Below are 23,976 nucleotides of genomic sequence, written 5' to 3' on the forward strand. Positions count from 1 at the left end.
GGGGGAGAGGGGGAGAGACAGACAGAGACAGACAGAGACAGACAGAGACAGACAGAGACAGACAGAGACAGACAGAGACAGACGGACAGAGAGACAGACAGACGGACCAGAATTATGTACAGTATTCCAAAAGTGGCCTCACCAATGTCCTGTAAAGCCAAATCTTGACATACCAACTCCAGTACCGAATGTTCTAGCCAAGGACCAAATGCTTCATCCCTTTCTAACTGTGACTCCACTTTCAAGGTGGAGTCCCGAGGTTTCATTCGGCAACATGGCACAGGGACCTATCATTAACTGTATAAGTCTGGCCCTGGTGTACCTTACCAAAATGCAATAGCTCATATTTATCTAAATTAAATGCTAGCTGCTGCTATTTGATCGGATTAGTAGGTTTGCAGGTGAGACAAAAAATTGGTGAAGTTGTGGATAGTGAGGGAGGTTGTCAAAGGATATAGCAGGATACAGACCAATTGGAAAGTTGGGCAGAGAAATGGCAGATGAAGTTTAATCTGGACTAGTATAAGGTGATGCATTTTGGGAGGTCAAATGCAAGAGGAAAGTATAAAGTAGATGGCAGGATCCTTTGGAACATTGATATACAGAGAAATCTTGGGGTGCAAGTCCATGGATCCCTGAATGTGGCAACACAAGTAGGCAAGGTGATAAAGAAGGTATGCATGCCTTCATTGATTGGGCACTGAATGTAAACATTGGCAAGTCACGTTTCAGCTGTGTAAAACTTTAGTTAGGCTGCATTTGGAGTACTGTGTACAGTTCCAGTCACCACAGTACAGGAAAGATGTGGTGACTTTGGAGAGGATGCAAAACAGGCTTATGAGAATGTTGCCTGCATTGCAGTGCATCAGTTACAAGAAGCGATTGTACAAACTTGGACTGTTTTCGCGACAGCATCAGAGGCTGAATGATGACCTTGATAGAAGTATATTAAATTAGAGGAATGGATAGGGATGGGGTCTTTTACCAAAGGTGGACATGTCAAATACTAGTTGGTGATCTATTAAAACATACAAAATTCTAACCATTCTTGACAAGCTGAAAGAATGTTTCCTCTTTGATAAGTTTAGAATTAGGGCCCAATCACATCAGGATATTGTATTGTCTGGACTAGGGTGAGGGGATATTTCTTCACTTAAGAGTGCTGTAAATATTTAGAATTGCGTACTACTGTGAATAATCAGTGGAAGCGTTTATATAGATCAGAGACTGAAAGATGTTTTTGGACAATGGGAGAATCAAGGAACATGGGCATAGTATTGAAAGGTGTACCCTAAGTAGAAGATTGGCAATAACTCGAGTGAAAAGTGTATTAGTTTCAAAGGTCTGAAAGGCTTACTTTTGTTCCTATTTCTGATCTTCAGAAATGCATTGTTACAACCTCAGATTCAAAGCAACATTCTGACCAATCACATCAAAAACTGGGCAAAATTTGTCTTCAGCCAACTTGTCATAAAGTTACAAAGGAAATTAATCAACAAAGCCAAAAGACTCAACTGGAAGACTTCAAATTCCAGTGCAGGCAAAATATAAACTAAGAGACTTATGCATGAAGGAATGAAGGCTGAGATGAGGGTACGGTTGAGTGGGGATTATTTTCACCAAAAGGAAAATGTGGAACAGACAAATTGAATAAGGCCAGTGAAACAAACAGAATAGTTCACTTCAAAAAATGAGCCACTTCTGTAGGGGTGAGACAACAAATGACCGAAAGATTTTTTTTTAAAACTCGTCCTTTCCTGCTCCTGAAGATCATTTTTCGTGATTTGGAAACAAGGACAGCAAGTTCACAGACTGGTAGAATCAGCTTTTTGTTCGGTGCAAACATCCAGCATTTAGCAAGGGCTGTGCAAGTACAAATAAATACATATACAAGCTTGCTTAATAATACTTGAGCTTACCGTGTAACAGGCTGTGAGGAAGTTCAATATGTTGTGGTCAAACTGAGTGATGTGGTTGGAAATGTAAATTTTAATATTTTTATTTCGGTGCCTTGAGCCACGTTGTAAAACAATTACACCCAGAATCGTGCACATTGCCCGCACGATAACCCTGCATGGTAAGAAAAAGGCAGAAATCATAAATGTCACCTCGAATGTAAATAATAAACAATTTTTAGAGTTTCTTCCTATCAGGGACCCTGCTACAAAACTGGACACTAGGTCGACAAACTGCTCAGCCATTAGCCATTCAGAAGTTAAACATTCTTTCCTGGCCTTGTCTTTCTCTCTACTAAATACAAGATTGAAAGTGAAAATGCAAATTTTAAAAAATGACATTTGCAAAGCACCTTTCATAGTGTCTCAAAACTGCTTTACAATCACGAAATACTTTATAGAAGTTAGTGTCATAACGTAAGAAAAGTTGGCAAGCAATTTGTTCACAGCAAGCTTCCACAAAATAGTAATAATTTATTTGATGTCTGTTCAGGCCAAGACATCAAGAAGCACTACTGTGTTCTTTGAAATAATGCCAGGTATGCTTTATCCAAGAACATGGGCAAGTTAAACAGCCCATCTGAAAGACTATCACTCTGACAGTGTTGCATTCTGTCGATATTTCACTCGGATTAGTGGTTCACAAGGCCATGAATCAATGCATCACAACAGAGTATTTTAATAGACATTCAGCCCTTTTCACATAGTCACCTTTCAGCACTTTCACAAATAGAAAATAAGCTTGTCGTTTATCAGATCAGAGAATTATTTTTTGATGAAGAGAAGAGGCTCACCATTGCAAGGTTGGAGACTGTAATGGAGAAGATCAAGAAACAGTGGTTAGATAATACCTTGCTTCATAACCTGCATCTGGCAGGAGAAACGAGGGGGGAAGAAAGGAGTGTGAGGTGTTTGGTAAAGAGTAAATTTTGTCCGGAGGCAGTGCTGAGTCCTGTGACAATGCAAACTTGCACAATACCAAACAGGTGAATTTCAAATGTTAAAAATCTTAATGGCACAATATCAGTTCAGATTGTAACAAATAGCATCAGTAACCAACATCAGAGTACAATTGTGGCTTTTTTGCTTTCTTCAGAGACTCGAAAACAAACCACAGACAAGTAATATGCACATACAAGTAGGAACACAATCATTTACTAAGTTCAGTGAACCCAGTCAAAGATGAGCTAGAACCAAGCACGACTTGTCGGTTTTTCAGACAACCTACTCCGACATTTTATTACACACCTCTGGAACAGTTGGGACTTGAACACTGACTCTCTGGTTCAGAGTTAGTGACACAACCACTGCACCACAAGAACGTAAGCATTATATGTACGATCATAGTCGGTAGAGTTTACTCAAATTTAGTTACAAATTTGCGGCAAGATTCCCACCAGCATAAATACTGTCAGTTTCAGCCTGGCTTACACAGTCATGTGGAAACAATAAGAAGATATTCAGCTTCTAGCAGCACACCCAGTCCTCACATCTAATGAAAATTGCACACCAAATGTAGGTAGAGAATTCCGAGGTGTCGTTTAGTCATAGACATTAACTTTAACAGAAAACACCTGCCCATGACATATTTCATGTGGAGAGTTATTTAACAGATTCCATAAAAATGCCATTCTACAAACACTTTGCAGTCCTTCCTGTTCTGCAAAATTTAAATTAATTAGCTTCATCTTAACGCTATTTTCATCCAGTAGCTGCTCGTAGCATGCTGACTGTTCAAAGTGACTGTAAAGATCCTTAGACAGCATCTTCCAAACCCATGACCATTTCCACCTAGAAGGACATGGGCAGTAGGTACTTGGTAACACCACCACCTGCAAATTCCCCTCCAAGCCACTCACCATCCTGACTTGGAAATATACCACTATTCCTTCACAGTTGTTACGTCAAAATCCTGGAATTCCCTCCCTACTAGCATTGTGGGTCAACCCACAGCAAGTGGACTGCAGTGAATAGAGAAGGCAGCTCAGCACCACCTTCTCAAGGGCAAATAGGGATGGACTATCAATACTGGCTGCCAGCGATGCCCAAGACCTACAAATGAATAAAAAAAACCAATGACATGCACAATTAAACACATCAACCTCACCTGTTCACCACTCAGGACATGACTGGATATCATTTTCCGTTTGAGCTTGTTTTATTTCCATGAAACTGGATTGGCTATTACAATCATCCCATCTGACCATGGTCACAGGTCAGAATTATAGAAATCCCACACACTGCATAAAGTTTCTGCAAATTCCATGATGCTATCCTTCATCAATTGAGGTATATCTCATTTTTACCGATAACAAATAAAGTGGTTCACCAACCACAATACATAGGGCAAAGTCAAAGGATGACAATATTGTAGTGTCGAGGGTGGGTTTTGGATGAGATATTAGACCAATGATTTGGAGCTGCCGGTGTTGGACTGGGGTGTACAAAGTTAAAAATCACACGACACCAAGTTATCGCCCAACAGGTTTGTTTGGAAGCACTAGCTTTCAGAGTGATGCTCCTTCATCCTTGACAAACCACCTGATGAAGGAGCGGCGCTCCGAAAGCTAGTGCTTCCAAACAAACCTGTTGGACTATAATCTGGTGTTGCGTGATTTTTTTAATATTATACCGAGGATGACATCCAAGATTTCATGGCACTATGTTGCAAAGGAAAGAGATCAGCAGGTGACCTGCCTAATATTTATCCTTCAAACAAGGCCTAAAAAAACTTTTACTTAGTCACTGTTTAAAGGAGTTTGATGTGTGTCAGTTTATTATTACATTTCTTACATGATTGGGAAACACTTTGGGTGGCCCATGGTCTAGGCGGATGCTACTGAAATAGAAGTTTTTTCTTTTTATTCATCTCATTGTGACGGTAAAATCTTGCTTAGTATCAAATGATAGTTGCATGTGCTAACATTGCAAAAGAGGCTCTTCAAAAGATAACTTGTTTTTGGAAAGCACACTGGGACACCCAAAGGAAGTGGAAGTTACTATGATAAAAAAGATTTGACTACAGCTTCTCTAACATGCTTTAAAAATACATACCAGCACATATCTGGTAGATTCAAAGCTGCCATCAGTCTCCACGTGAACTATGCCTGGAAGCTTCATGCCTCTACGGTATAAACTTATAAACCAAGGACAGAAAAAGCTGAAAATACAAGGCAGACCCATCGGCACCTGAAGACAAAAGACAGGTCAAGGTTTCAGGAGGTCACTAGTTGTCTGAACCTAAAACATTGAGCTGCTGTTTCCTTCACTAGACAAGGACAGCACTGAGCACAGGTCTAAGGGAGACAATGCGTGGCAAAGACACAATGCACCATTTACCCCCACACCCACCCCAAGAACTTAGACAGCTTTCTCTAGCACTTCTGCTTTTCTGTCAGGTTTCCAATGTTTGCCTTGATTTTTCCATACTTGGTCCCCGAATTTCATAGACCGGTGCAAAGAATAAAAATGGATAAGATTTTGAGAATTCCACAGAATCCCTACTGTGTTGACACAGGCTATTCGGCCCATCAAGTTCACACCAGCCCTAACAAAAACCATCCCACCCAGATTCACCCCTCTACCCCACCCCTGCAACCCTGCATTTCCCTTGGGTAATCCACCCAGCCCACACATCCCTGGATACAACGGGCAATTTGGCATTGCCAATCCACCTAACCTGCACATCTTTGGACTGTGAGAGGAAACCCATGCAGGCACGGGGAGAATTTGTAAACTCCACACAGTCGCCGAAGGCTGGAATTGAACCCAGGTCCCTGGCACTGTGAGGCAGTGCATGTAGTTGGCCTGATCACATCAATACAGAGATTAATGGTTGCGAGAAACAGCTCTGACAGTCAAACACTGACAATTTTCTAACCACTTCAGCTGTCACATATTTCCAACGATTCCTGTCATCATTATCTTGTCTCTAAATTGTATAATGGAGTTTGTAAAGATAGTACAGCTGCTACTTAAGGCAGACGTCCATCTTTTCAAAGAAGACAACGTATTCCTGCAGCATCTTTCATAACTTTCTGAATTTGAAATGAGATCACTTTGATAATTTACAAAATGAGATGTAAGTTATAAGAAGCTCCACAAACACTAATACAACAATACTGTAAGCAACTGACTTTTAGTGATAGTCAGAAGCCATATTGGATGTGAAATATCAACTGTGTCTCTCCACAGATGGCCTGCTGAGTTTCTTCAATCCTTTCTGCGCTTATTTCATTTTGCTGTGATTTTTAGTGATGGTTGAGGAATAAATATTGGTCAGGACACCAGAGAAAAATCCATTGCCTTTCTTTAAAACAGTGCCTTGGGATCATATGCATTCAGCTGAGGGCAGACAAGGTTTAGCATCTCCTATAGAAAGACAGCATCTCTGACAGTGCAGCCCCACCTTATTAAGACCATAAGGCATAGGAGTGGAAGTAAGGCCATTCGGCCCATCGAGTCCACTCCGCCATTCAATTATGGCTGATGGGCATTTCAACTCCACTTACCCGCATTCTCCCCGTAGCCCTTAATTCCTTGTGACATCAAGAATTTATCAATCTCTGCCTTGAAGACGTTTAGCGTCTCAGCCTCCACTGCACTCTACGGCAATGAATTCCACAGGCCCACCACTCTCTGGCTGAAGAAATGTCTCTGCATTTCTGTTCTGAATTTACCCCCTCTAATTCTAAGGCTGTGTCCACAGGTCCTAGTCTCCTCGCCTAACGGAAACAATTTCCTAGCGTCCATCCTTTCCAAGCCATGTATTATCTTGTAAGTTTCTCTTAGATCTCCCCTTAATCTTCTAAACTCCAATGAATACAACCCCAGGATCCTCAGCTGTTCCTCGTATGTTATTACTGCACTGCAAGGTATAGCTAGAGTTAGCGATATTAAAACAAAGAAGAATCATAATGTTTTCTATTATTTTAATAAACATTCTTCCTTTTTACAATTTCATTCATCAAAGCTTGTCCATCATCCATAAGGCACAAGTCAAGGCTGTGATGGAATACTTCCCATTTGCCCGAGTGCAGCTCCAACAACAGTCAAGAAGCTTGACACCATCCACGACAAAGCAGCCTACTTTATTGGCACCACATGCTCAAACAAACACTCAGTAGTTTCAGTCTGCGTCATCGAAAAGATATATTGCAGAAAGTCACCAGGGTTCCTTAGAGAACAGCTTCCAAGCCCATGACCTCTACCATCTTGAATGACAAGGGCAGCAGATACATGGGAAATATACCACCTGCTTGCTCACTTCCAAACCATTCACCATCCTGACTTGGAAATACAACATTCATGTCCCATAAATTAATTTTAAAAGTCCTCAATTTTTGTCCCATTTGTAAATTGAAAATAAATTGGACATTTACTGAAACGGAGATGATATTCTGAAATGAAAAGCCTCTCAGTGCAGGACATTGCTCCTGTCATTATTTAACTTTGCCAATTAATTTTAACGGTGTTTTAATCTGTACCCACACTTGAAGAACCACTTAAGGACACTATCAGTCTGGATACTAGGAAGGACACGTTCCCCTCCAAGTTACTCAACATCCTGAATAAAAACATGTTGCTGTTCCTTCATTATTGCTAGGTTAAGATCCTGAAACCCCCTCCCCAACAGTGTTGTGGATTTACCTACACCAAACAGACTGCAGTGGGTCAAGGAGACAGGTAAAAACAATGACTGCAGATGCTGGAAACCAGATTCTGGATTAGTGGTGCTGGAAGAGCACAGCAGTTCAGGCAGCATCCGAGGAGCAGTAAAATCGACGTTTCGGGCAAAAGTCTTTCATCAGGAATAAAGGCGGAGAGCCTGAAGAGTGGAGAGATAAGCTAGAGGAGGGTAGAGGTGGGGAGAAAGTAGCAGAGAGTACAATAGGTGAGTAGGGGAGGGGATGAAGGTGATAGGTCAGGGAGGAGGGTGGAGTGGATAGGTGGAAAAGAAGATAGGCAGGTAGGACAAGTCATGGGGGCAGTGCTGAGCTGGAAGTTTGGAACTAGGGTGAGGTGGGGGAAGGGGAAATGAGGAAACTGTTGAAGTCCACATTGATGCCCTGGGGTTGAAGTGTTCCGAGGCGGAAGATGAGGCGTTCTTCCTCCAGGCGTCTGGTGGTGAGGGAGCGGCGGTGAGGGAGGCCCAGGACCTCCATGTCCTTGGCAGAGTGGGAGGGGGAGTTGAAATGTTGGGCCACAGGGCGGTGTGGTTGATTGGTGCGGGTGTCAAGGAGACAGCTCACCGCCACTGTCTGAAGGATAACTAGGGCTGAGCAATAAATGCCAATGATGCCCACGTTCCATAAATGAACTGGAATTTAACAAACTCAGCTGCTGTTGAAATAGTGCCAAGTACCCTTCACAACTACCTAAAAAGGCAGAATGGGCTTTAGTTTAATGCGAGAAGCACAATTAAACATAAGACTGCAAAATGGTGTATGAACCCTCAAGGCATCAGTTAAAACTGCTTTGAGCTTTCACGATTTATAGCATTGTTTGACATGTGAAGTTCAAATCCAATGCAGTACTTGGGATCTGCTGACACAAACAAGATTTCTATTAGCACACGTGTTCTTTATTCTTGAATTATGGATGCCCAATGCAAGCTCCAATGTTCCTCCAGTATCCATACACATACTACTGGAATGTAAGGAATAAAAGCTGGAGTGTGCGATCATTAAGCCTGCTTCTCTCTTCAATAGAATCTTGCTGAGTTTCTACATCAACTCCAGTTTACTATATTCTGGACTCCCATTATTTTAGACTTGAACATCTTCAATCACATAGCAACTACATCTCTATGAGGAAGAGAAGTACAAAGGTTTACAATCCAGTGAATGAGAAAAGGCACTCATCTTCATCTTAATCTTAAATGGGTGCCCCTTTATTCTAGGCTGTTCATCCTAATCAGCCTCTTAAACAAACACTGTCAGATTAAAGAATTTTATACATCTTAACGAGACCACTTCTTGTGTCTTTTTGAAACCCAGAATGCTGCCTTTACACATATTGGCACGGATCAGACTAAAATAAGTAGACAATGCATGCACAACATGGAAGGCAATCAGGTAAAGTCATTACCTCAAAGAAAACTGTTGCCTTTCTCTGGAGACACTCAAAACTCAGGTACATTTCAAGAAAAGCGAGTTAAATACATTTTTGAGAATGTCCAGAAGGATTAGATTAGATAATGTAAGGTAGGAGGTGGTTGCATGGTTAGATAAGCTGATAATCTGGTTCTGCAATGCACATTCCATGTAACATCTCCACTCTGTACGATCATCAGATATTTCTACCTTTTAAATTAAACCTATTCTCTTTTCACTTTTTATCTTTCCCACCCAATCCTGGACAATCATCACTTAATGTCTAACTGTTAAAAAGTAAAGAAAAATTTTCAAAACCCTCAAAGCCCCATCTTATCCTTTTCAAATTTCAGTTTCGAATAATTGAGGGAAAAGGAGGGGTGAGAAAAGCCTACCTTCTCAAAAGGCCATCTGGAAGAACACTGCTGACTAAAAACACATGAAGCCCAATAAATATCCTGAGAAACATTAAGCAGATGCCAAAAGGAGTATAGAGCACAAGAAGGGCAAGGATGAAGCCATCTGTCGGTAACCTGCAAATGGAAAAGAAACAGACACTCAGGAACATTGCATAAAATCTTCCAGGAAAGAAAGAAGGTAGTGACATTATTGGCAAATTAATCTTGGAAGCCGAACACCAGGAGAAGTTCCATCCCTACTACTGAGTACAAAATCCCTAATTTGGGTTTTCCAGTGAACTAGTGGGTGCCAAATTAAATTCCATGTTTGGCCATGCATTTACTTCATTGTTACACTTATCCTACAGTCATTCCAGTGTGATTACATTCCAGACCTTCATGAACCAAGTATTTCATTGCCCAGAGGTGAAATAGTCAGGGGGTAAGGTCAAAAAGAGCTCAGCAGAAATTTGGTTGAATGTGAAAACACACAGCAGGGAGAAAGAACATGTCTGGAACTAAAGTAAGTTAAAGTGCATCAACATAAATTGGTACCAAGGTAGCATTTGGTCATATAGCTGGTCAGAATGGACGAGTTGGACCAAAGGGTCTGTTTCCCTCCTGTACATCTCTCTGACTCTAGATTAAGAATCTGTGTGGACCCTGTGGCCAGTTGAAAGGTTTGCATGGACACTATGAAGATTAGTGTGCTCAGCGCAGCTGGTTTGAGTATCAGTGTGATCATGTTACGGGTTATTGAGATTAGAGTGAGGTTCAGTCTACTCGGTTTGAGGGTCAGTGAGGCCAGCTGGAAGGTCGGTGCGGCCAGCTGGAAGGTCGGTGTGGCCATTTGGAAGGTCAGTGTTGTCAGCTGTAAGGTCAGTGTGGCCAGCTGGAAGGTCATAAGCCCTTCTTCAAGAATGAGGAGGGTGTGCCAAGCAGGCTAAGATAAAAGGTAGGGAGGAGGGACTTGGGGGAGGGGCGATGGGAATGCGATAGACGGAAGGAGGTTAAGGTGAGGGTGCTGGCCGGAGAGGGGGTGGGGGCGGAGAGGTCGGGAAGAAGATTGCAGGTCAAGAAGGCGGTGCTGAGCCTGAGGGCTGGGACTGAGAAAAGGTCGGGGGAGGGAAAATGAGGAAGCTGGAGAAATCTGTATTCATCCCTTGTGGCTGGAGGGTTCCTAGGCGGAAGATGAGTCGCTCTTCCTCCAGGCGTCGTGAAGTGAGGGGGGAGGTGTGGGCGCAAGTTTTGCATTTTTTGCGGTTGCAGGGGAAGGTGCTGGGAGTGGATGTTGGGTTGGTGGGGGGGTGTGGATCTGACAAGGGAGTCGCGGAGGGAGTGGTCTTTCTGGAACGCTGATAGGGGTGGGGAGGGAAATATATCCCTGGTGGTGGGGTCCGTTTGGAGGTGGCGGAAATGACGAAGGATGATCCGATGTATCTGGAGGTTGGTGGGGTGGTAGGTGAGGACTAGTGGGGTTCTGTCCTGGTGGCGATTAGAGGGGCGGGGTTCAAGGGCGAAGGAGCGGGAAGTGGAGGAGATGCAGTGGAGAGCATCGTCAACCACGTCTGAGGGGAAATTGCGGTCTTTCAAACAAGGGGCCATCTGGGTTGTTCGGTATTTTATCTTACCCTGCTTTACACACCCTCCTCATTCCTGAAGAAGGGCTTATACCTGAAACGTCGATTCTCTTAATCCTTGAATGCTGCCTGACCTGCTGTGCTTTTCCAGCAACACATTTTTACGCTCTGATCTCCAGCATCTGCAGTCCTCACTTTCTCCCAGCTGGAAGGTCGTTGAGGCCATTTGGAAGGTCGGTGTGGTCAGCTGGAAGGTCGGTGTGGTCAGCTGGAAGGTCGGTGTGGCCTGCTGGGAGGTCGGTGTGGCCTGCTGGGAGGTCGGTGTGGCCAGCTGGGAGGTCGGTGTGGCCAGCTGGGAGGTCGGTGTGGCCAGCTGGGAGGTCGGTGTGGTCTGCAGGAAGGTCAGTGTGGCCAACTGGAAGGTCGGTGTGGCCAACTGGAAGGTCGGTGTGGCCAACTGGAAGGTCGGTGTGGTCTGCTGGAAGGTCGGTGTGGTCTGCTGGAAGGTCAGTGTGGTCTGCAGGAAGGTCAGTGTGGTCTGCAGGAAGGTCAGTGTGGTCTGCAGGAAGGTCAGTGTGGCCAACTGGAAGGTCGGTGTGGTCTGCTGGAAGGTCGGTGTGGCCAGCTGGAAGGTCTGTGTGGTCAGTTGGAAGGTCGGTGTGGTCTGCTGGGAGGTCGGTGTGGTCTGCTGGGAGGTCGGTGTGGTCTGCTGGAAGGTCGGTGTGGTCTGCTGGAAGGTCGGTGTGGTCTGCTGGAAGGTCGGTGTGGTCAGCTGGAAGGTCGGTGTGGTCTGCTGGAAGGTCGGTGTGGTCTGCTGGAAGGTCGGTGTGGTCTGCTGGGAGGTCGGTGTGGTCTGCTGGAAGGTCGGTGTGGTCTGCTGGAAGGTCGGTGTGGTCTGCTGGAAGGTCGGTGTGGCCAGCTGGAAGGTCGGTGTGGTCTGCTGGAAGGTCGGTGTGGTCTGCTGGAAGGTCGGTGTGGCCAGCTGGGAGGTCGGTGTGGTCTGCTGGGAGGTCGGTGTGGTCTGCTGGAAGGTCGGTGTGGTCAGCTGGGAGGTCGGTGTGGTCAGCTGGAAGGTCGGTGTTATCCTGAGTCTCTCTCACCTTTTGAATTCCAGCAGTTGCTGCACCTTCGGCCTCTCCATTGCTCCGTGACTTCAGCTCAGGCCCCGATCCCAGCTTCTCCTACTCCCTGTCCCCCAAGAGAGCTGGAAAGACTGCCAGTGCCTGTCTGTCCTCTCAGAGGCCACACCGTCCGCTCTCCGCCACCATCTCTCCTTCTGTCTCGGTCTGGCTCCGGACCTCACCACATCGCCGCCATGTTAACAAAACTGACCGTGGCGTAACGGCATTGGGTCGGCAACACGCAGGCGCGGGTCCGCGCACAACCTGCAGGGAGATGTAGTCCACCGTCGTCATCATCTCGTGGCTGCGTCTCGACCAGAGAACTACAACTCCCAGCATGCACGCGGTGCGACCAGCCCGCACATTCCCACAGGTTCCGTTCAGTGGGCATGCGCTCCAGAACTACTCTTTTACACATGCCACAACTTTTGCTTCTTAAAGAATCACAGGGCATGGAAATAGACTTTTTGGTCCAAGTTGACCATGCCAACCAGACATCCCAATCTGACCTGGTGCCATTTGGCAGCACCTGGCCCATATCCCTCTTGACCCTTCCCGTTCATATATCCATCCGGATGCCTTTTAAATGTTGCCATTGTACCAGCCTCCACCAATTCCTCTGGCAGCTCATTCCATACACGCACCACCCTCTGCATAAAAACGTTGCCCACTTAGGTCCTTTTCAAATCTTTTCCCCTCACACCTTAAACCTATGTCCTGTAGTTTTGGCATCTCCTTCTCTGGGAAAATGACCTTGACTATTCACTCTGTCCATGCTCCTCATGATTTTGTTAACCTCTGTAAGGTTATACTTCAGCCTGCGACCTTCCAGGGAATGAAACCCCAGCCAATTCAGACTCTCGGTATAATTCAAATTCTCCAGTCCTGCCACCATCCTCGTAACTCTTTTCTTTCCCTCTGATTCTCCTCCAAAAACTTACCCACTACTGACATAAGGCTCACTGGTCTAGTTTCTTGGCTTTTCTTTGCAGCCGTACATAAACAATGGCATCACAATAGCCAACCTTCATTCTTCTGGCAATTCACCCCTGGCTGTTGATAATATGATAATCTCAATAAAGGCAATATCTTCCCGAGCTTAGAGACAAAGTGTCCTACAGCACCGAAACAGACCCTTCAGCCCAACTCCTCCATGCTGATCAAGCTTCCCAAACTAATCTAGTACCACTTGCATGCATTTGGCTCATAACCCTCTAAACCTTTCCTATTCATGTATCCATCCAAATGTCTTTTAAATGTTGTAACTATACCTGTATTTACCAATTCCTCTGGCAGTTCATTCTACATACAAACTACCCTCAGGTCCCTTTTAAATCTTTCTCCTCTAACCTTAAAAATATGCCCCCTCAGGGAGTTTTGAATTCACCTAATCTAGGGAAAAGACCTTGCTATTCACCTCACAATTTTATAAACTTCTATAAGGTCACCCCTTACCTCTTACACTCCAATGAGAAAAGGCCCAGCCTATCCAGCATCTCCTTATTATTCAAACCTTCCAGTCCTGGCAACATCTGGGTCGGACATCCATAATTATGAAGTGCTTCAAAAGGTTAGTCATTGCTCATATCAACTCTAGTCTCCCAGTCCTCTTCGATCCCATATAATTTGCCTGCCAGCGCAACAGATCCAGGGCTATCTGCTAGCCATATACTTATCACTGGAACATCATGATAATAAGGATACCTATGTCAGGCTTCTACTTAATGACTACAGCTCCACCTTCAACACTATAATCCCAATCAAACCCATCTCCAAACTCCAAAACTTGGATCTCTACTTCATCCTCTGCAACTTCCTGACATACAGACTGCAATCACTGAAGATAGGCAACAACACGGTGGGTGGCACGGTGGCACAGTGGTTAGCACTGCTGCCTCACAGCGCCAGAGATCCGGGTTCAGTTCCCACCTCGGGCGACTGACTGTGTGGAGTTTGCACGTTCTCCCCGTGTCTGCGTGGGTTTATTCCGGGTGCTCCGGTTTCCTCCCACAGTCCAAAGATGTGCACGTCAGGTGAATTGGCCATGCTAAAATTGCCCGTAGTGTTAGGGGTAAATGTACGGGAGTGGGTGGGTTGCGCTTCGGCGGGTCGGTGTGGACTTGTTGGGCCGAAGGGCCTGTTTCCACACTGTGTGTAATCTAATCTAATCTAATCTAAACACCTCCTTCACAACAATCCTCAACATCAGCACTCTGCAAGGAGGCATACTCAGCCCGCTACTGTACTCCCTGTACTGTCATGACTGTTTGGCAAAATTTCATCCAAACTCTATCTACAAGTTCGCTGACAACACCATTGGTGCAGGCCAGATATGAAACAATGAAGAGTCAGAATACAGAAAGTGATAGAGTGCTTGATGACTTGGTGTAAAGATAGTGATCTCTCCTTCAACGTCAGCAAAGCTAAAGAGCGGATCATCGAATTCATGAAGCAAGGAGGAGGGCACAACCCTATCTACATCAATGGAGCTGAGGTGGAGATGGTTGACGAATGATGATCACCAACAATCTGTTCTGGTCCACCTACGCTGATGCAGTGGTCAAGAAGGCATAATAACACCTCTTCTTCCTAAGGAAATTCAGCATATTCATATGAATTCTAACCAACTGTTGCAGATGCACCATGGAAAACATTCTGTCTCGATGCAACGTGACTTGATATGGCAACTGCTCTTGTCCAGGATCTTAAGAAACCACAAAGAGTTGTGAACACAGCCCAGTCCATCATGCAAGCTGACCTTCCATACATTGACTCCGCCCACACTTCTCACTGCCTCAGAAAGGCAGGCAACATCATCAAAGACCTTCCCCACCTAGTTATAATGTCTTCAAATGTCTTTCATCAGGCAGGAGATAGCAAAGCTTAAACAAACATACCAACAGGTTCAAGAACAGCTTCTTCCCCATTGTTATTAGACTTCTGAATGGACCTCTCAAATTTCAATCTAATGTTGACCTTGCTTTTTGTGCTAGGAGAAATTGAGGACTGCAGATGCTGGAGATCAGAGTCGAGAATGTGTTGCTGGAAAAACACAACAGGCCAGGCAGCATCCGACGAGTAGGAAAATCGATGTTTCAGGCATAAACCCTTTATCAGGAATGAGGCTTGTGGGCCAAGAGCTTTTTGTGCATCTTGTCTGCAGTCATTCAATCACTCTATGATCTTTATATGATTTGGTGATGCCGGTGTTGGACTGGGGTGTACAAAGTTAAAATCACACAACATCAGGTTATAGTCCAACAGGTTTATTTGGAAGCATTAGCTTTCGGAGTGCTGCTCCTTCATCAGGTGGTTGTGGAGTATAAGATTGTAAGTCACAGAATTTATAGCAAAAGTTTACAGTGTAACTGAAATTATACATTGAAAAAGACCAGGATTGTTTGTTATGTAAATTGCAGAACATTTAAAAGTTATATTCTCAAGTGAATTTTAACAATTGGTGTCATGTCGGCCCAGATAATGCATTTAAGGTGTGAGGTGTCCTGTGTGAGACTGTCTGTGCCACAATGGTCTGTGAGAGGAAGCAAGTGTGTGAGAGGAAGCAAGTGTGCGTGTGGGAGTGTATGTGTCAGCGTATGAGAAAGGGTCTGTGTGAGTGTATGGTTCTGTAGGAAGTGTGTGTGTGCCTGTAAGAGAATGTGTATGTGTGTGTGTGTGAGTCTGTCTGTGTGTGTGTGTGTATAGTGCAATGGGGTCACCTGTAATGTGACATGAACCCAACGTCCTAGTTGAAGCCATCCCCATGGGTGCCGAACTTGCCTATCAGCCTCTGTTCGGCCACTTCGGGACAGGCAACAACGAAAAGTGGCTGAGCAGAGGCTGATAGCCAAGTTCGGTACCCAAGGGGATGGCCTCAACCGGGACCTTGGGTTCATGTCACACTACAGGTGACCCCATTGCACTATACACACACACACACACACTCTCCTACAGACCCATACACTCACACAGATCCTCTCATATGCTGACACATACACTCCCACACGCACCCTCATCACACCTCCCCCCCCCCAACACACACATATATAAGTTTGTGGGGTGAATTCGTACTTGCAGAATTACATTTTACTTTGCTCAAAAATTACATGAATCCATGTAAGATTCTGTAAATCCATTTTCTTAGATTAGAATCAGTCTGAACATTGTGGCACAGACAGTCTCACACAGGGCAGCTCACACCTTAATGCATTATCTGGGTCGACACAACACCAATTGTTAAAGTTCACTTGAGAATTTAACTTTTAAATGTTCTGCAATTTACATGTGAAAGAACTGAAACCAACATGTTTATTCTAAAAGATGAGAGAGTTAACAAACAATCCAGGTCTTTTTCAATATATAATTTCAGTTACATTGCACTGTAAACTTTTGCTATAAATTCTGTGTCTTATGATCTTATACTCCACAACCACTCAATGAAGGAGCAGCACTCCGAAAGCTAGTACTTCCAAATAAATCTGTTGGACTATAACCCGGTATTGTGTGATTTTTAACTTTGACCTTTATATGTTATGATCTGCACGATAAACAACTTTTGATTGTACCTGGGTGCATGTGAAAATAATAAATCAAAGCAAATCAAATCAAACAACCTGGTAAATCTTTTGTGAATCCACTCCAATTTAATAATATCCTTCCTATAGCAGGGCGACCAGAACTGTACACAGTAATCCAAAGTGGCCTCATCAACATCCTGTACAATCTCAACATGACATCCCAACTCCTATACTCAACGGTCTGAGCATTGTAGGTGAGTGTGCTAAATGCTGTCTTAACCACCCTGTCTACCTGTGATGCAACTTTCAAAGAACCATGTACCTGAACACTAGGTCTCTCTGTTCGACAATACAACCCAGGCCTCTTCCAGTAAATGTATAAATCCTGCCCTTATTTGTTTTACCAAAATGCAATACCTCATATTTATCCAAATTAAACTCTATCTGCCACTCCTCAGTCTAATAGCCCAATTGTTCAAGATCCCTTTGTAATCTAAGACAACCTTCTTCACTGTCGACTATACCACCAATTTTGGTGTCAGCCGCAAACTTACTAACCATGCCTCCTGAAGTCACATCCAAATCATTTATGTAAATGACAAACAAAAGTAAACGCAGTGCTGATTCCTGTGGAACACTGTTGATCACAGGCCTCCAGTCCAAAAAACAGTCCAAACCACAAATCTCTGTTTCTACCATAAGGTGGAGGAGCCGGTATTGGACTGGGGTGGACAAAGGAAAAAATTCACACACATCATTTCAGTTGCATGATACTGTAATATTTTGCTATAAATTCCGCGTCTTATAGTCCTGTACCATGCTACCTGATGAAGGAGCAGTGCTCTGAAAGCTGTGCTTCTAATTAAACCTGTTGGTCTATAACCTGGTGTTGTGTGATTTTCAACTTCTACCATAAAGCCAATTTTATATTGAATTGGTAAGCTTTCCCTGAATCCCATGTGATCTAACTTTATTAATTAGTTTACCATAAAGAATTTTGCCAAAGGCTATACTAAACATCTGTCATTCTGTCCTCATCTTCCTTTTGGTTCAGTCCTCAAAAAACTCAATCAAGTTTGTGAAACATGATTTCCCACACACAAAGCTTTGCTGACTATTCCTAATCAGTCTTGGCTTCTCCAAATGCATGTAAATCCTTTCTCTCAGAATCGCTTCCGACAACATATCTGATGTCAGCCTCACAGGTCTATAGTTCCCAGGCTTCTTCTTATGGATTTTCTTAAACAATGGCACATTAGCCACCCTTCAGTTCCCTGGCACCTCACCTGTGGCTGTAAATGATACAAATATCTCTACCTGGCCACAAGATTTTTCTGCTCCTCGGATGCTGCCTGAACTGCTGTGCTTTTCCAGCACCACTCTAACTCACACAATTTCTTCCCTAACTTCCCACAACGTCCTGGGATATATTTTATCAGGTCCTGGAGATTAATCTACATTCATGTTTTTAAGACCTATTGTACTTCCACTTTGTAGTGTGGACTGTTGTCAAAACATCAATATTTATTTCCAAGTTCTCTTGCCTCCATTTCTCAATAGTAAAAACCAGCGTAAAATATTTAGTATCCCTCCCATCTCCGAAGGTTCAACACAAAGGTAACCTAATTGATTTTTAAGGGGTTCTATTCCCTCATTTGTTATTTTGTTGCTCTTAATGTATTTATAGAATCTTTTTGGATTATCTTTAACCTTATTAGCCAAGGCTATCTCATATCCCATTTGCCCTCCTCATTTTGTTCTAAGAATGCCCCCATACCCCTTATACAATTCAACAGATTTTCTTATCCCAGTTGTCTACACCTAATGTATGACTCCTTCTTACTCCGGCTTGAGAAGTTGGTGGTAAGCTACCTTCCTGAACTGCTGCAGTGCACTTGCTGTACGTAGACCCGCAATGCCCTTGGGGAGGGAATTCCAGGATTTTAATTCTGCAACAGTGAAGCAATGGCAATGTATTTTCAAGTCAAGATGGTGAGTAACTTGGAGGGTGACTTGAAGGTGGTTATGTTCCCATGTATCTGCTGCCCTTGTCCTTCGAGATGGAAGTGGTCGTGGGTTTGGAAGGTGCTGTCTGAGGATCTTTGGTGAATTTCTGCATTGCATCTTGTAGACAGTACACACTGCTGCTACTCAACATTGGTGAAGGAGGGAATGGATGCTTGTGGACGTGGTGCCAATCAAGTGGGCTGCTTTGTCCTGGATGGGGTCAAGCCTCCTGAGTGTTGTTGGAGTTGAACTCATTCAGCCAAGTGGGGAGTATTCCATCACACTCCTGACTTGCACCTTGAAAATGGTGGATAGAATTTGGAGAAACGTTACTCACCAGAGGACTCTGACATGTCCTTGTGCCATAGTACTGTTACATTATTAGGTACATGCCTGTCATAGAACCATAGAGATGTATAGCACGGAAACAGACCCTTTGGTCCAACCCATCCATGCCGACCAGATATCCCAACCCAATCTAGTCCCACCTGCCAGCACCCGGCCCATATCCCTCCAAACCCTTCCTATTCATATACTCATCCAAATGCCTCTTAAATGTTGCAATTGTACCAGCCTCCACTACATCCTCTGGCAGCTCATTCCATACATGTACCACCCTCTGCGTGAAAAGGTTGCCCCTTAGGTCTCTTTTATATCTTTCCCTTCTCGCCCTAAACCTATGCCCTCTAGTTCTGGACTCCCCAATCCCAGGGAAAAGATTTTGTCTATTTATCCTATCCATTCCCCCAATAATTTTGTAAACCTCTATAAGGTCACCCCTCAGCCTCCGACGCTCCAGGGAAAACAGACCCCAGCTCTCTGTATAGCTCAAATCCTCCAACCCTGGCAACATGCTTGTAAATCTTTTCTGAACCCTTTCAAGTTTCACAACATCTTTCCAATAGGAAGGAGACCAGAATTGCACGCACTATTCCAACAGTGGCCTGACCAATGTCCTGTACAACATGACCTCCCAACTCCTATACTCAATACTCTGACCAATAAAGGAAAGCATACCAAACGCCTTCTTCACTATCCTATCTACCTGCGACTCCACTTTCAAGGAGCTATGAACCTGCACTCCAAGGTCTCTTTGTTCAGCAACGCTCCCTAGGACCTTACCATTAAGTGTATAAGTCCTGCTAAGATTTGCTTTCCCAAAATACAGCACCTCGCATTTATCTGAATTAAACTCCATCTGCCACTTCTCAGCCCATTGGCCCATCTGGTCAAGATCCTGTTGTAATCTGAGGTGACCCTCTTCGCTGTCCACTACACCTCCAATTTTGGTGTCACCTGCAAACTTACTAACTGTACCTCTTATGCTCGCATCCAAATCATTTATGTAAATGACAAAAAGTAGAGAACCCAGCACCGATCCTTGTGGCACTCCACTGGTCACAGGCCTCCAGTCTGAAAAACAATCCTCCACCACCACCCTCTGTCTTCTACCTTTGAGCCAGTTCTGTATCCAAATGGCTAGTTCTCCCTGTATTCCATGAGATCTAACCTTGCTAATCAGTCTCCCATGGGGAAGCCTGTGTTGGATCTGTATGGGATAGTTTGATGAGGGATGTGGACAAGTACCATCCATGATTGTATCAGTATGATACTACGGCACATTACTTTTATGGAGATGAATTCCCATATTCCCATCCTCCATTGTCGTGTGGCACTATCACCACTCAAGGACAGACTTCAAACAGACCCAGCAACTTAATACAGGGTATCCACGAGGTGCTGTGGGCCATCAGCAGCAGGAGAATTGTATTCAAATACAATTTGCAATCCTATATTGTACACTCAAATATTACCATTACAACAGGGAATCAAACCTAGTTCACTCAAGTACAAATGAATGAAGAGTGCAGAATGACATGCGGGAGCAGTACCAGACATGCCCAAAAATGAGGTCAACCTGATGAAGCTCCAAAACAGGACTTCTTAATGTTCGTGGCATAAGAAGTGTTATGAAAATGTGGGTGTACTGTACCTTTAAGAGAGTTAAAAGCTAGCAGAACTACCTGACAGCACCAAGTGTTCTGAATAAGATACAATGTAATATGTGCTCCAGCTACTGGGTAACACGGGTATCTGGTTGCCTGGAGACAATAAAAAAATTGAATTAGGCCAATCAGTGAAACTATACCCCCAAAAATACCAAATTCCACTCAAGTTTTAATTGAATATATTGATAATCTTAAAAAGCCAATGACACAATCTGATGCTTTGGGGGTATAAGACTGGAGAAAATTGACTAGTTGGGAAGAGAACTGCCATGCCACCAGCATGTAGAGATTGCCTGAAAATAACTCTCTTAAAGGTACCTTTATCGAACTGTGACCTTTGCAGCATAATCCCTAAGAAGAAAAGAAGACAGAGGAAGATCCAAATAGAAGATTCAACAGCTGGCTGGTTTTGAAAACTTGAATTTTTGATAAATCTTAATCGGGGTGTTTTATTGGACTGGTATTATAGAAGGGAAGATAAAAGATAGGTTAGAGGAAGGAGTTGTAAATAGTGGTTAGTTAATTATTCTGTTATACTTTAAGAAATAAAGTTGTTAATTTTTACTTTAAGTAGTTCTTGGCCCCTCGAATTTTCACAGATTACTGCACGGGATAAATCTGGTGTTGCTGGTGTAAATTAAGCAGGAGGGTTTGTCCCATGTCGTAACAAGAAGAAAGTGACAAACAGGGCTAAGCGATTCCACAACCAACAAATCAGGTCTAACTAAGCTCTTCAGTCCTGCCGCATCCAGTTGCAAATGGTGATGGACAAATAAACAACTCACTGGAGTGAGAGGCTCCACAAATATCCCCATCGTTCTTAGCTTCTGAGCGTGGGATCTGCCACTCATGGGCTCATGTAATGTCACCTGCTGCCTACACACGGCTTCATCATTGTCTTTGCTGCTCGCTAATCTTTTTTTGTTTTAGCTGCCCTCGGGGCTCCTCCTAACATCCTCCTGTGGGAGACTGGGGCCCCACTTATCTCCATCCCCGCTCCATCTTGGGTGGCTGCATCGAAAGATGAGCCAAGTCCCATCAGTCAACGTCCAGCATTGGAGAAGGTGCAGGACCCATGCGGTGTGACCATCTCCAGCTCAGGGACAGTGAACATGGAAGTGAAGGTGGAAAATGGAAAGGAGCACATTGCAAGGAACCCGGGGACAATGTCGGATGGCGCCGTCTGAGAGCAGAGAGCTGAAGTCTACGGAAAGGGAAAGATTAACTTTTGAAGATGTTTCAGTTTCATAACATCAATTTAATATCAATTTATTCAGTAAGTTATTCTGTAATTCAAGACAGCGCCAGGGCTTGGTGACATTATCCATTTTTCTGGGCACCAGTTACAATATTAAATAAATTTAAATCAATCTAAATAAATCTTCAATAATAGGCAGGTGTATCACATTAGCGAAGCATTTGCAACAATCTTCAGCCCAAAGTGCTAAATGGTTGATCCAATTTGGTTTCCCCAGTATCCCACAGGTTCCAATAAAAGGCCCTCAGATTGTTTTCTCGTGGCACACTATGATTTCTGGCAATTTCCAGCAGCAGAAGTCAATGTGTCAGCATGCGAATCAGCATCTACAAAATCTCAGGGGAATGGCAGGATTCTGGTCTCCAGCCAATTCAATTCACTCCATGTGATACCAAGAAACTGTTGGAGACATGGGATACTGCAAAGGCTATGGGCCCGGACAACATTCCAGCAATAGTACTGAAGACTAGAGTGGCAACTTTTTCACACAGAAGGTACTGTGTATATGGAACGAGCTGCCAAAGGAGATGGTAGAGGTAGGTACAATTAAAACATTTAAAATACTTTTGGACAGATACACGGAGAGGAAAGGTTTAGAGGAATATGGGGCAAATGCAGGAAAATGGGATTATTCAGTTTAGGAAACATGGTGGGCATGGAGAAGTCGGGCCGCAGGGTCTGCTTCTGTGCTGTATGATGAAGCAGCTGAGAGAAGGTGGTATGAGGTGATCAGTAGCATTCTTTGCCCATGTTTGACCTGATGCCACGAGACTTCATGAGTCAGGTCAGTTCTGCCCCATTGTACCAGCGCCTCAGCTGGATCTGTCCTGATGGTGGGCGAGCACATACCCAGGGATGGTGATTTCATTTTGTAGGACACTATCTGTGAGTATAACTCTGTCTGATGTTGCTTCAGTCGTTTGTGAGACAGCTCCCCGCATTTTGGCACTAGCCCCTAACTGATGGTGAGGGGGTCTTTGCTGAGTTTGCCATTGTCCTTTCTTGTATCTAGGTTGATGCAAGGTAATCTGGCTTTATTCTTTTTTTTCCAGTTTTCTTAAAAATCATTTTGAGTAGCTTGCTGGACCACTTCAGAACCACATGTAAGGATGACACAAGATAATTAGCAAACCAGATGGGTTTTTTATGACAATCAAGTTTCATGGTCATCATTTGACTTTTAGTTCCAGATTTTCTTTGATGGGACCTGAATCTGGGTCCCAGAGTATTGTCTATAACTAGTCTGGGGTTACTAGTGCAGCAACAATACCATTTTACTGCTGCCTGTACCTGAACACAAGCACTTGGCCAAAGATCTTAATCATTTGCCTCTCTCCATTCTAAGTACTCAGTAAGAATGTTGACCATTTCCCACACCTTGGAAATCCCTGTTCGAAGGAAGGTAGACACAGGTGATCATCATCACCTCCATGCTGCCAGCTCATGCCTGCAACCATTTGTGCACCAGGGTCTCAAATCTGAGATAAAAGTCACGACTTACTGGCCAACTGAGACCTCCAGGTCCTCACATACTTTAAAGACCTTTTTTGATTTGATTTATAATGTACCTAGGTCCAGTGAATGAGAGAAAGTGAGGACTGCAGATGCTGGAGATCAGTCGAAAAGCTGGAAAAACAGGTCGGGCAGCATCCGAAGAGCAGGAGAGATGAAGTTTTGGGTATAAGCCGTTCATCAGGAATATGGGTTGGGGGGGGGGGGGGTGAGAGGGTTGAGAGATAGATAGGAGTGTGAGTGGAAAGGTAGCTGGGAAATCGATAGGCAGATGCAGGTGGGGGTGATGTTGATAGGTCGATGGAGAGGGTGGGCGGATAGGTGAGAAGGAAGATGGGCAGGTAGGATAGTTCAAGGGAGCAGGTAAGGGTCAACCACATTATGGTTCTGGAATTACATGGAGGTCAAACCAGGTAAAGCAACACATTTCCCTCCCTAAATAGATATTAATGAACCATTTGGATTTTTACAATGATTAATGATAGCTTTGTGGTCACCATTACTGAGACAAGTGTTTTCCCAGAG

At 44.1% G+C, this 23,976-nt stretch overlaps 1 protein-coding gene across 5 annotated transcripts in view; it reads right to left on the bottom strand.

Moving 5' to 3' along the window:
• aup1 (AUP1 lipid droplet regulating VLDL assembly factor) overlaps positions 1-12,382 on the bottom strand; it is a 56,467-nt gene extending 44,085 nt beyond the window's left edge. For 2 of the 5 annotated variants that reach the window (XM_043693656.1, XM_043693565.1), the window contains exons 1-3: positions 12,128-12,379; positions 9,445-9,582; positions 1,920-2,070 (exon numbers count right to left, since the gene is read on the bottom strand). In XM_043693656.1, the coding sequence (XP_043549591.1) occupies positions 1,920-2,070; positions 9,445-9,582; positions 12,128-12,168 (330 nt within the window). In that variant the 5' untranslated portion in view covers positions 12,169-12,379. Of the gene's footprint in view, positions 1-1,919; positions 2,071-2,666; positions 2,767-5,009; positions 5,145-9,444; positions 9,583-12,127 lie in introns of those variants that run through there. The other 3 variants (XM_043693751.1, XM_043693937.1, XM_043693846.1) reach the window with 3 other exon arrangements.
• Between the last annotated feature and the right edge of the window lie 11,594 nt (positions 12,383-23,976).

The sequence above is a fragment of the Chiloscyllium plagiosum genome, chromosome 1, assembly GCF_004010195.1.
Source record: "Chiloscyllium plagiosum isolate BGI_BamShark_2017 chromosome 1, ASM401019v2, whole genome shotgun sequence".
Lineage (NCBI taxonomy): Eukaryota > Metazoa > Chordata > Chondrichthyes > Orectolobiformes > Hemiscylliidae > Chiloscyllium > Chiloscyllium plagiosum.